This window comes from Rattus norvegicus, chromosome 14 (assembly GCF_021556685.1).
Source record: "Rattus norvegicus strain SHRSP/BbbUtx chromosome 14, alternate assembly SHRSP_T2T, whole genome shotgun sequence".
NCBI lineage: Eukaryota > Metazoa > Chordata > Mammalia > Rodentia > Muridae > Rattus > Rattus norvegicus.
Window position 1 is genome coordinate 36708623 of NC_141547.1, and position 14863 is coordinate 36723485.

At 37.6% G+C, this 14863-nt stretch overlaps 1 protein-coding gene across 1 annotated transcript in view; it reads right to left on the reverse strand.

Moving 5' to 3' along the window:
• Positions 1 to 14863, reverse strand: part of Gabrb1 (gamma-aminobutyric acid type A receptor subunit beta1) — a 477985-nt gene that overhangs the window by 286245 nt on the left and 176877 nt on the right. Inside the window, 1 exon segment of the mRNA NM_012956.2 lies at positions 11885 to 12105. Within this exon segment, the coding sequence (NP_037088.1) occupies positions 11885 to 12105 (221 nt within the window).

The following is a 14863-nucleotide window of genomic DNA, read 5'->3' on the forward strand; positions in this document are numbered from 1 at the left end:
TACAGAAAATGTGGTACATCTACACAATGGAATATTACTCAGCTATCAAAAACAATGACTTTATGAAATTCGTAGGCAAATGGTTGGAACTGGAAAATATCATCCTGAGTGAGGTAACCCAATCACAGAAAAACACACATGGTATGCACTCATTGATAAGTGGCTATTAGCCCAAATGCTTGAATTACCCTAGATGCCTAGAACAAATGAAACTCAAGACGGATGATCAAAATGTGAATGCTTCACTCCTTCTTTAAAAGGGGAACAAGAATACCCTTGGCAGGGAATAGAGAGGCAAAGATTAAAACAGAGACTGAAGGAACACCCATTCAGAGCCTGCCCCACATGTGGCCCATACATATACAGCCATCCAATTCGACAAGATGGATGAAGCAAAGAAGTGCAGGCCGACAGGAACCGGATGTAGATCGCTCCTGAGAGACACAGCCAGAATACAGCAAATACAGAGGCGAATGCCAGCAGCAAACCACTGAACTGAGAATAGGACCCCCGTTGAAGGAATCAGAGAAAGAACTGGAAGAGCTTGAAGGGGCTCGAGACCCCATATGTACAACAATGCCAAGCAACCAGAGCTTCCAGGGACTAAGCCACTACCTAAAGACTATACATGGACTGACCCTGGACTCTGACCTCATAGGTAGCAATGAATATCCTAGTAAGAGCACCAGTGGAAGGGGAAGCCCTGGGTCCTGCTAAGACTGAATCCCCAGTGAACTAGATTGTTGGGGGGAGGGTGGCAATGGGGGGAGGGTGGGAAGGGGAACACCCATAAAGGAGGGGAGGAGGAGAGATTAGGGGGATGTTTGCCTGGAAACCGGGAAAGGGAATAACACTCGAAATGTAAATAAGAAATACTCAAGTTAATAAAAAAAATTAAAAAAAAAAAAGTCCAGTCTGGGGCTGGAGAGATGGCTCAGTAGTTAAGAGTAGTGTCTGTTCTTCCAGAAGTCCAGCAAACACATGGTGGCTCACAACCATCTGTAATGGGAACTGATGCCCTCTTCTGGTGTGTCTTATTTGAGTACAGCTATAGTGTACTCATATACATAAAATAAATAAATATTTTTTAAAAATAAAGTCCACTCTGTTTAGATTTGGCAACTTCGGAGAAAACGTCCTATTATCTCTTCTATCTTGGTGAGTTTAGAGTTCTGTACCTAAATCAATTTGTAGCCTAAGTTGCATTCAGTCTGCAGATGAAATTAGGGCCTTTTTTTTTTGCCCAGGGGCTAGCTTGCTACAAGTGAAGCCATTTCTCAGTGGAGGTCCATCATCTTCTTTGAAGTGGAATGGGGGTACTGTCAGGAGCACACTCATCTCATAATCAAAAGCTCTTTTAAAAAAGGAAAATTTAAAACTCTTTGAGGCTTTTGAAGACCATCTATCTATTAATAGCATAACTGAAACATGCAACAGGATGCACATTTTTAGGAAAATCAAGACTATAATCTAATATGACCATGAGTTTGATTGATCGACTATTAACTTGCATTACTTAATTATCCTAAGCAGTTTGTAGTAGGAGCTGTTAAAAGGACTGGGACTAAACTTTTTATTATTGAGTGAGTTGCGTAGGCATAATACCTATACCTATACAAGAGTTGAAACATGCAAATATGTTAATATATGCAAATTAATATGAAAAGTATCAATATACAAAGATTTATACCAATGAAAATAAACCTGTCTCAGTATCCAAAATTCTATACAAATGTAAGAAAATATAACTTCAATTCTGCATTAAAAAATACAGATTTTTACCAATGTAAGGTTACGGCTATAAAATGTTTTTTGGTTTGAGTAGATTCAGTAATCTACACCTATTTGTCTAATTTCCTATAATATTTCTATATTCCCCTTTCTTTTCCCATACACATTTAATATTGATGTGCATTTATGTTTTAAATTGCAAAGCACATTCCCAATTATTACTAAGCAAAAATCTATATGGTACTTTTAAGGAAAAAAATGTGTCATTTTGAATCCCAGCCATTGTTTGAAAGTGACTGTGTCTTTCAGCAGAGGGTGCCACCCAGACTTTATTGTGTAGACCAGACTGGTCCAGAATTTAGGGATATGCTGTTGTTGTTGTTATTATTATTTCTGTTATTGTTATTATTATTATTATTATTATTATTATTATTATTATTATTATAATTCAAATTCTGTGTTGTGTCTCCTAAACTAGGCTGACATACCCAGGTCAGAGGTGTGCTTTGGCAGCAGCACAAGTCCAGACTGGTGGGTGTGAGATCGTGTTTTATAGGAATGGCAGGACTACATGCATTATGTCTCACTGAAGTGATTGCCTAAATATGAGCTGAACAAGAACAAAGATAGACATGCTCAATGGAAAAGGAACGAGAGTGGTGGGGGGTGTGTTCCAGGAAGTCTCAATGCTACACAAAGAACCTAATGAGTGCTGAGAACATGCGAAACAGTCTTCCCCTGGAAAGAGCACACGAATTGGTCATCCAATACCAAATGGTCAACTCTGGTAACACACATAGGAGTAACATTATACAAAATGAGCAACTTGTACTTATGTGTTTAGAAACACACACACACACACACACACACACACACACACACACACACACACCTAATGACAAAAGAGACAGTGATTTTGAAAGATGGCCAGGAGTGTCCTATGAGAGGGTTTGAAGGGAAGAAAGGAAAAAGGTGGATGATGTAATTATTTTATAATTTCAAAAAATTTAAAAATACAAAATGTAGAAAAAGTATAGCTTAATCAAATGGAATCTATTCAAATAAAATTAATACATACTAATTCACTTATAAGCTACATTGTATATATACACACACACATATAAATAGTAATGTACTAGCTGGTTTTATGTGTACCAGAAGTGGAGTATTCTTGTGACAACCCGACCATGTTTTGGGCAAGACTGTGGAAGGACTTTGGAACTTTGGGCTAGAAGAGCTATTGGGTATTAAGAGCTCTGTGGGATGTTCTGTAGGAGCTTGGAAGATAATGTTGAGAATAGTGCAGATGATAGGGCCTGGCTTGTGAAATTTTAGAGGGAAGATTAAAGATTCTTTTTAGGGCTGTTGCTGTTCTGATTGTGAAGATTCTGTGGTTTTGGTTAGTTGGGGCTGAAGAATCAGCTGTGATTATCAAGAAACCAGAACTGCTTAAAGCAAAACTTTGCATTACTGGGACTATTGATGCTCGTCAGCTGGAGCTAAGAAATTAGTGATGATAAAGAAGAGACCAGCATCATTGAGGTGAAATCTTCTGGGAAGAGTTTTCTGAAAGCACAAAGGGGCTGTGTTCTAGAGATAACCAAGGTTGCACCTTGTGCTGCAGCTGGACTTGGTAATGTGTAAGAGTCACCCAGGTGGTATGGTTTTGAAGGCATGAAGGGGTCATGAAGAGCAGCTGAGACTCAGTACTGTGAGAGGCCATAGAAGGCCATTGGTGAAGGTGCAGCTTCAGGCTCAGGACTGAAGGTGTCATGCAAGGAAGTTGAGGCTTGGCACCATGAAGAGAGCCTATGAGAGGCTGTTGGTGAAGCCTAGTTGCAGCAGAAGACAGCAGTGTGTTGGAGATGCCAGTACCATGAAATGATCACCAAAACCAGCAGCAGCAGTGGAGTACAGGCATCTGGAACCTAGAAGAGAAGGTGTGTGCTAAAAAAGCAAAGCTGAAGAAGTGACCCAAGCCCTTGGAGTAGCCCAGAAAATCATGAGTGGATCTCAGACATTGGACAGTTAGAGTTTGATTTCACTTTTGATTGTGACTGTGCCCTGATATTTTTCCCACTTGAAGAAAGTATTTTAGTGAAGTCTACAGTTAATAGACTTTGAATTTTAAAAAGACTTTAAATTTTAAAAGATAATGGATATTTGAAAGGGATTGAAATTTTAAAATGTAAAGACTGTGGGACTCTTGAAGTTATTTAGATCTTGGATGAATAAGAAAGTAAGGGGTGAGGCTTAATAGTGACGTGTTTGTGTGTCAAGTTGACAAGGGGTCCACTATACTGGAAACGCCTCCATGAGACCCAGCTGTAAGGCATTTTCTCAACTAGTAATCAAGTGGGGAGGACCCGGCCCATTGTGGGTGGTGCCATCCCTGGGCTGGTAGTCTTGGGTTCTATAAGAGAGCAAGCTGCAAGCCAGGGGAAGCAAGCCAGTAAGTAGCCTCTGTATCAGCTCCTGCTTCCTAACCTGCTTGAGTTACAGTCCTGACTTCCTTGGGTGATGAACAGCAATGTGAATGTGTAAGTTGAATAAACTCTTTCCTCCCCAGCTTGCTTCTTGGTCATGATGTGTTGCATAGGAATAGAAACTCTGACTAAGACAAGCATGTACATTAACTATGATTTAAATATTATTAGGAACAAATATTTTCTAGGAAAGGGAAAGATTATATAAACTTCAAAGATTAAGTTAATGCTCTACATTCTAAATATGAGTTAGAAATTTCAGTGCATAGTTGAAATGTTTTCCCCATTTCTGAACTAGGAAATAAGTTGATACTTTAGAAAATAATGAAACTTTAAAACTACTCAGGTCCAAAGAACTCAGTAGCAGATTTCAAAAGGCTACAATTGTTATAGAGATTTTTTTAAAAAAAATTAGAATTGAACATAACAGCCACAGTGGAGTGCAAGAGACACATCTGTCACAACCCTGACTTCCTAATGGTACACAAACACATGAACCAATTTCAAAATGATAGACCTCAGAGCACACTTGAAGATGCTAGGAAAAGAACTTGTTAGAGTAGAACCTGCCAATGTACAGAAAACAGTTGATCCTGCTCTTATGAGACAATAGATTCACCAATAAGTGACAATTCCTAGGTAAATTCCTTCTTGGTATGAGGAGAGGACATAATGACAGCCCTGACACCAGAAGACAAGTCATCTCCTAGACAAAAGACTCATATCTCAGTTTTGATAACTTGAGTTTCTGTTCACTCTCTGGGTTGTATATCTTTTCTTATTATAATGTTACAATATTACAACAGTATTTCATCAATTTTCATCCACTTTTCCCCAAATCTAAATAAAGGCCCTTAGATTCTGTTGATATTATACAGAGTATACCTTGAGATAAGCAATGGTTGATGAGGGAAACTTCCATAGAGAATGGTCTAGTTAATAGATGAAGACAGGAAAATGTACTTGTTGCTATTTTGTAAATTGGAAGTTGAGACAAAACAATTATCAGGATAACTAAAATCATTGGCATCATAAGATGATTTGTCTATCACCAAATTCAGATGTTTAACTCCAGAATATAACTGAATTGAGTATAAAATCTTTATAAATGTAATAGCATTCAAGCAAGATTATTTGGAATGTCCCTAATTCAAATGACTGTTATCCTAATGAAGGGAGAAATTTGGGCACATAAACACATAGAAAGATTGTGAGCAGACTTGGAGAGGTCAGCATTGTACACAAGGATAGAAGGCTTGAATCAAGCATCCTTTATCTCAGTTCTCAGAATAAGACAGGATTACCAAGATACTGATGGTTCTAAGCCCCAAGTTATGAGACAATAAAATTCTGTTGTGCAAGTCACACAGTTTGTGGTAGCCCGAGGAAGTTAAAATTAGTAGAAGTTAAAATTAGTAGAAGTTAAAATTAGTAGAATTTTTGCAGCGGGTTGACCAGAAGTTTCATCCTCATATCATAATAAGGAAATGATAGATAGGCTTTAGTCTCTTAGTAGAAGTAGACTACACAACTGATGAAGTGTCTGTGCCCAACCACAATACCACAAACAATGAATCAATATCCTATTAAGCTCAGATAGAACACAACAGGGAGTGAAAGGACAAAAGCAATTTGCTTTCAACAAGTTATTATTAATAAAGGTATTAAATAGGAACCAGGAATCTACAAAGATTTTAGAATACATTAATTAAATGTAATATGTAGTTTTTGAGAATACATTAATCAAATGAAGTACGTATTCTCTTTGGCCTACTTTTACAAAGAACAAATAAGAGCTAGAGAGATTTCCCAGTAGTTAAAGCACTGGCCCCTTCAGCTAAATTCTAGTCTCTGATGATCCAACACTATTTTCTACCTTTCACAGACACCAAGCATGCATGTAATGCATAAATATATATGCAGGCAAAATACCATCAAGTATAAAAAAGTTTTAAAGGTAAAGAATAAATAATGAGATTGGATACTTTGGGTCTTCCTACATTGGTATTTATAGAATTAGCTTCTTAATATGTATAGCTCATAGGCCCGAGGCAACGACTAAATACAGCAGTGTAAGTGGAATGCCAAGTGAAATGTGGAGCTATAGTAAATATATATGTATAGTAAATATATACATATATATATCATGCAAGAATATCTATAGATATTACTTAAAATGATATGGTAGGTACAGCTTACTCACAAGATGTGTAGACACACTGAGTCTCACTGTATGAATGGCCTGTCCATTTGTCTGCTGAAGCTCTCACAGAATCTTAAACTCATGTGGCCCTGAACTCACTTCTGGTAGATAACAGAGGAGTAAGCACTTTAAAATCATAAAAGGACAGCATTGGTAGCATTAAAAAAGGAAGACAGAAGGAGTGGGAAGTGTTCTTGGGAAGTTAAATATGCCACTAAATGTCTTCACATAATTAAATCATTCTATGCCTGCCATTTTAAAGGAAAAAAACAAACACAGTTTTTAGCCCCCACATGTATAGGCCTTGGAGAGAACTAGTGTGTGCGACCATCTGGATGGTGTTTGCATAAGAGACCAAATACATCTGGTCACTAATAGCAATAATCACTCTTTGCTTAAAAGCCATCATTTAGATTAAAGGAACACTGTAGCTGACAACTGTCACAAAGGTAAATGCACTCTGCACATATTAATATTACCATTACAAACATTTACTAGGCAACCAGTTAGTTTGAGAGAGGTTGGGGAAGTGCAGGATGTACATTTTCAACAATTATGCAATCTGGTTTATATAAACAGATTAATCAGCTCCAAGATACCAAAAGCTAAAGTGTCATAAAAGAATTGCCAACCCAGGGATCTTGATGAGACTAAATTGTGATGCGGTATGGGGTGAGAGTTTTCCTCTCTGCGTTACAGAGAATGTGGTTGTCATCTTCATGGGAGAAATTTGAGAGGGGATATCAAGATAAAGAAGTAAAATGTGAAAAAGTTATCATGGAGGGAACCTTGGACATAGTCACACATAGTGAGACTATGCAAAGAAGTTGAGGTAACATCCATTTACACAACAAGAGGAGAGGACTGAATCAGCTCTCACTTCAGGTAGAAAAAGAAGGGGCTTTCAATGAGACAATAGAGTTGCGTAAGGCTGCCCCATTACATTATAGTATCCAGGAGACATTTTTCTTTCAATATTCAGTTCATCGTTGAGTTTGAAATTTCTTAGAGTGTTTTAGAAAAAGAATTAGAATAGAAAAAGGATTCCAGATAGAGAGTTAAAACCAATTTTGTTTGGGTTTTGAAGTCAAAGGTTTGGCGGGGTTGGGGGAGGTCTAGTACTTCTAGCATGTTCTGTAAGAAGGATAAGAGGATACTGATAAATATGTAGGAAAATTGAGCAAGGAAATTGGACAAGAAGTGACAGTGAGTGAAGCTCTTAATTTAGATTGAATAGATTGTTTAAAAGCTTGAAAATGGTTAACAGCACAGGTAAGAAGCAACTGATTAGGTCTCAGGGATGAATATGTCTTGCAGTTTGTGGTGACTTATTAGGATGCTGATGGCTTTGTTATCACCTGGCACAAGAGGAGGTTCCGGTTTGGAAGAGAGACAAATGACACAAAATAAGTAGTGTGTAATATAGAAAGGCAGAACATTCAGGTTCAGGTACGGGGTACCCAATTACAAAATTTTCCCTGAAGCTTGCTGGATTGGGAGTTTTAGATACTTACTGTTCAATCCCATGAGCAGGTCAAACCTGGAATAACTGTTAGCACACACTAGAGACAAAGATAGACCCTTAAGCCAGGTGCAGTCATCATTAAGTTATCCAATGCGCATGAGCGGAGAGTGAGCCATGGCTTTGGTAACTACGTATATAGCTGCTTAAGTAAGAAGCATGGATGGGAGCCTTGCTGAGGATGACTGTGAGTCTGCAGTGATAAAAGAAAAGGAACCCCAGGTTGTGAGAGGATTGAACTCAAAGAGAAAGCCAAGGTGAGGGAGTCAATAAAGAAAAAAGTCTGATGATTTAAGCAAGACGGGGTGCTATGTCTGAGGACCCTGCCATAAGGAGATTAAATGCTATTGCTAAGAGATTAGCCTAGAGAGAAGAGGAAATTTTCTCCAACCAACATGCAAAGAAAGAGGAAAGAAAGGGGAATTTTAGGGACTCAATATGTAATACTGAGGGACTTGCTCAGAAAATGAATGGTTTTGGATAGGAGTTTCATAGTAATGAAGTAAAGCAGCGACTCCTATTTAAACAGATATAGTAGTGGTGACAGGGTTACCCCTTAGAAAAATGCATGTTTTCACACCAGAGGTCACTAAAGAGCAAAGGGCATAAGAATTGGTGTGTTAGAGACCTGTTGCCCAGAAGCCTAGTCTCTCAGTATTATCCAATTTCAGATGTCATTCTGAGACTACTTACAATATAAGTCACTACACCTTGGGGATAAAATCTGACTTGGAATGGTTTTAAAATCTTGTAATTTCATAAAACTTAAAAATAGCACTTCATATTGAATTTGACTATAAAAAATTGATTAATTTTAAGAATGTTGTCCTAAAATTGCGGAGAAGCTGGCTAAAGGGCTCTAGGTACATCAATCCTATCACTGCTGAAATTACTTGTTAATATATGTGGCCATTCACAATGACTGTTAACTGGACTTATGAAAATGGATAAAGCCATCAGTATCATTCTCTAAATTACTCATGCCTAAAATAAGTACTTTACAATACTGAAGATGCCCAAACATGTGTTCTATGGAAAGGACTTTCTGCTGTATGTGCTTAAGAATGATAAATGACAGCTATTCTTTTAAAAGGCTTTTATGAGAAACAGGCAGATTTTCATTTTTACAACTAGGAAATGTTATGTCTGAGGAATTAAAGTGAACAGGATTTAATAGATGGGATGATAGATGAAATCTGATAGAAGCCTAAGGAATGAAATTGCTGACTGGGGGACAGCGACTGCTTAAGCTGCAAGTCTCTTGGTTCCTCATTCCAGATGCTGCCTGCTTCAGTGAGAAGCCTCCAGAGTCCTAGAAAAGTATTCTCAGGGTCAGAATATCAAATGGATATACATATGGAGCACTCAAGAGTGATTTTATAATTGGACAACTGTATCCCAGTTCTAATCATTAGTAGCCCCAGGAGTTAGAGGGCCAACTTCAGAAGGCAAGTTTCTAGTATCTAATGAAGCAGTTTAGAGAACTGTGACTTGAGGCGTACTGTGTACTCAATCTCATACTAATTACTTTACAAGATCTTCTCGATATTAAGTTAGGAACTATTAAGCCATTTCTACAGATGATAACACTTAGGCTCATCAAATTTGCTTATTTTTCCAAGGTCAAGCAATCTGTAAGCTCAGACAACGAGACCCAGCCTCTAGCCTCTAGCTCCAGATGCCACACAGTCTCTGTTACACTTTTGGTCTCTAGGATGATAACAGTTTCAGGTGAAAGGAAAATCAAATCCACCACAGAGGACAGAAGAGAAGGAAAGAAGAAAAAAATATATATATATCTCAATCAGAGTAGAGATGAGTACCCTAAGGAGAAAGAGGGTTCCATAGAGAGACGGGAGTTCATGTAATGAATACTTACTTTGTGTTTCTCTTTGAAAGGTCATTGTCTACTCATATATTAAAAGCTACACAGGCTTGGCTTGCATCTGAAGAGTAGAAGGCAGTGATGTATAACTTGGAAGGAGATATTTGATATTAAGTATATTTGGATGAGAATAAAATTAATAAAGAGATTTGAGAGGCAAAATACTTGAAGTTTGGTTCTTATACAGCCATTGCCTCTTGGTGATCTTCAGAGAAATTGTACCATTTTTATGTCAATTTTCTCTTCTTTTTCTATTTTTACTTGAAAATTTAATACATTTATATAATCCATCTTCATCATATCTACCCTTCACATGCCTTCAAACCTTGTGTTCTCTCTAAAATTTTTATATATATTTATGTGAATGTGGAATCATCTACTGAGGCATGAAGAGTCTATTGATGGCCATACTTCTAAACAAATCCAGAACAAAATTAAACAAAACCACCCACCCACCCACCCACCAAACAAAAAAACAAACAAAAAACCTTCTTTCCTTCAGCAGCCATCAACAAGAAGGCTTTTAACTGGCTGGGTTGTGTCTGCTGTGAACATGTGTGTACAGTAGCCATAGCACGTCCAGAGAAGAACACCAAATTGCAAAACAATTTTTTGCTCAACTACATAATTGTCCAGTGTTATCTCGATGCGATTCCCATTGTTAGAATCTGCCAATAATTTCTAAAATGCCTGAAGTGAAACTGTAAACAGCAACTCTGACCTTCATTATTACCAGACATAGAGCTACACATTGTTTTCCAGCAACATAGTGGCGACAAACTCTACAGCTTTCCTCTGCTTTTCAAAGGGCTGATTCTTATCAAGGTGACACCAAAGCTTTCAGTGAGTCACAGTTTAGTTGCATTGTTTTGTAAAAGTAGAAAAATTTGAAATATATATTAAATTTTTAATTATTAAGTCTTCAGTTACATAAAGAGTAATAAGAGACCTCTCTAAATGTTTATAATACCTTCATGACTTAGTAATCAAGCCAAGCAAAATGAAAGAGCCATTACGGTGCAATGAATTGCTGATCTAAGACAAAGATAGTATTATCTTTTTACTTGGGTCATAAACACAATAACAACAGTGTGATACAGAAAACAGTTGATATAAATTAGAGGTAGCCAAAATAAATATATATCACGAATACATCAGTTGCAAAGCTGTATAACTTTATGATGTCAATTCTTCCCATACTATTCAGTTGGCTCAGCACTTCTCCACAGTAGACTTCTTATGATAGATGGTACATATTAGCTCTAAAACTTATAGGAACCTGGGAAGAATGTTAAATTTCAAACAACTTGAAATGTAAATATAAGGTAACAGGACATATGCACTTTGCCTTCATGACTTGGCTCTGAACCACCTGAATTAAAAGAGGGTGACCCTGTGTAGGAATAAATAAATAGCCAAATGCACCACATCTCTGTGTATAAAATCCCCCTGTATATTTGATCAATGTTATTAGCACAAATGAATGATGAACATTCATTTTCAACAAAGGATACCCAAATAAACTAGAAAACTCTAAGGAAAATTCAACCCCCACCTTAGCTCTTGCAAAATGTCTCAAAATACTTTAGTATGAATCACAGACAGAAATATAGAGGCAAAAATATAAAAAAAACGAAGGAAATAAAAATACTATGATTTTTCTCAAAAGTATCCCAAATTTTCCATTTTCTTCAAGGTCTGTTATGTTTTCTTTCATAGTTAACTTTGTACAACACTCAAAATCTATTCCAATTCTGTCCTGATAGCTTTGAAATAATTATGCAGTTGACTAAAATGGATATAGTTTTAAATCTATTTACAATAATAAATTTTACTACTTTATTATTTGATAATTCAGAAAGAACTTCTCACTTACACTTGATGGGCAAAGTTGTCTACATTGAGTTCACATAAACCCCCAAATTTTTCCTATCAAAATATATTAACTTTAACTACATCTATAAGCAGTTCTCTTCCTTGCTTCTCTTGTTTCTATTTACTTCTACAAAGAAGATATAAAGCAGTGACATAAAACAAGGCGGTAGAAAAGTATTTACCGTAGTCCATAGAGAACAGTTCCATCAGGATGAAGCCTGATCATTCGGTTTTTCACTGTGACCCCATGCACAAATGACTTCTTGTCATTGAGAAAGTAGGTGTCTGGTACCCAGAGTTGGTCAGCTACCCTGTTGTCAAGGGTCAGATTTAATGGGATTCCAGAATATGAAAGTCTCTTGTCCTTCCAAGACTGCTGGAAATACATGGTGAGTGTATAATCCTGTGAAAAAAGAAACCAAATAAGAATTTTACCATCACCAGCACTTCAGGACCTTGGTTGAGAATCCAAGAACACAGGGTCAGCAAGAAGGCTCAGGGGAAAAATTGCTTGCATCACAAACCTAAAAGGCTGAGTTCATTTTCTGAAACTTGTGTAAAGGTGCAAAATAAAAACAAACTCCACAAAGTTATCTTTTAATCTACACATATGTGCTATAGGACACATGTTCCCTGATTCAATATCATATACATAAACAACAATAAGAAATGAAATAATAAATCTTATAAAAAGTATCTATGCATGTGCTAGTGCAGATGTCTAGAGTCCCTTCCCATGTTCCCCCAAATACATTTGAATACTTTGAAATTTACAACTCTAAGCACAGAACAACATATATGTTACAAGTCCAGTGCCATACCTGAATGGGATATAAGCAGTTCATCAAGACAGGGCAAATATATGTAACTTGATTTTAAGGTTGAAATTTATGGTAATAATTTCATGGGGGAAATTCAAAAGGGAAAAGCATGCAAAACACCCAACAAAAATATTCACCCTGGATATCATGCTTTCAGTTTTATTTAAGAGAGGAGCATTTGCTCTGTATTAAAGTATTTGCTCATAAAAAGAAGTGTTTTCAAATTCTAACACCCTTTGAGTTACTAGTGCTCTATTTAATTCTTGAATGTTGCCAATTGCCATTTTCTAGATATTTATAGTGACTTACGACTTGTCTCTGTGTCCTGAAGAGCTATTACAATTCATATGTGGATGAGGATAAATATGTAGCTCCAGACTGATGCTAGTGGTATAAATGATCAAGTTTCTTACGTTATCTCTGTTCATGTGAAGAATGGATGTGGGTTGAGTCAGATTTATACTTAACAGTATGCTTTCCTGCTCTCTGTAAAAGTTTACAGTGAGGACATCTGACCACATTTTTCTCTGGCAATAAGTGACAGAAATATCTGGCCCCGGTACATGTAGTACCCTACAGGGAAAGGATGGTGATCGTTCTCATAGTTCTTTAGCTAAGGTCTCATTTTAAAGAACTCTAACACGAATGCATAACTGACTGTATACACACGGATTTATATCTGGTCATCCCCTGTAGAGCCGTCAACATGTAATTACATATTTCTGAAAAATATTAAATCTTAAGACAATTTATCCAACATAACCAATTTCAGCACCTTTAAACAATATAATCAGGCCCACCTATTATGATTTACTCAGAAACTGTCTTGCACTTGTTCAGAGGCTTTTCTCCTTGTTCAAAGACAATGATTTCTACTCTTCAATTCTAATCTTACCCAGAAGTTTTGAACATCCTAAAACAGAAGCTCACCTTCATATGTAGATGAACTCACTCCACACAGCACCCCCCCCATGTATAGTGTCTTGACTTCAATATGTCTCTCCAATAAGTAAGACTATACGGTATGATCTTAGAGTATAAAAAGGCATAATCTTGAGAATTAGAATAGATTTCAAATGTTCTCACCATGAAAGTATAAGCATATGAAGTAATACTTATTTATGTTAACTACTGTTTATCCACCTAAACTATATACATTTTTAAAAACATGTCACTCATGATAAGTGTACACAACATTTATTAATTAATATACTAATGTTGAATGTTGTATTTAAAATATATCTGTAGTAAGTAAACAACAGGGAGATGAGAGAGCAAAGTAATGTTACTATAAATAATATGAATGGGTAACCTTCACCAAGGTGGATATGTGTGCGGTCCATCTGTGTGTATGTGAGTGTGTGCATGAGTGCATATTATGTGTTTCTGTGTGCTCCCCATCCCATCTTTGGGGGCTCTTTTATTTCCAGTGGAGAAATAAGGAACTATATGCATCTAGTGAGAGCTATGTTACACATCTCAGTCTGATTTAAATAAGTATTGAATAAAGATGACATCACATTTCTAAGTTGGGCAATGGCATCCCCAATTAGTAGTAAGAAACAATTTAAGGAAAAACTGTGTGCTGATATACTATATTGATGAATGATTGGAACAATCCCCCCTTAAAATTTGCATTTCTAAACATTTCTCAAGTTAATAGCCTGAGTTGGGGCCTCATATTATGATAAAAAGAAATATCGGGCACCCCGCCCCCCCCCAGTGGTGGGATCCGGCCACGTACCCATCTCAAAGATTTTTAACCCAGAAATGTTCCTGGAAGGAAGAACAGGGGCAAAAAATGAAGCAGAGACTGAAGGAAGGGCCATCCGGAAACCACCCCACCTGGGGAACCATCATGTCTGCAGACACCAAACTAGACATTGTTGCTGTTGCTAAGGAGCACTTGCTGACAGGAACCGGGTTCCTTGGGAGGGTCAGCCAGCGACTGACCCATTCAGATGTGGATGCTTGGAGTCAACCATCAGACTGAGCTCAGGGACCCTGGTGGAGGAGTTGGTGGAAGGACTGGAGGAGCTGAGAAGAACAACATCAGCTGACTGGACCACCCAGTGCTCCCAGGGACTAGACCACCAATCAAGGAATGAACAGGGAGGGCTATCCATGCCTCCAGATACATAGGTAGCAGAGAATGGCCTTGTCCGACATCAGTGGTAAGGCAGGTTCTTGGTCCTGTGGACATTTGATGCCCCAGTGTAGGGGGATGCTGATGGGGTGGAGCAGGAGAGGATGGGTGTGTGGGGAGCACTGTTACAGAGGCAAAGGGGAGGGAGGAGAGAGAGTTTGTGGGATGGGGGACTTGTGGAGGCTAACCAGGAA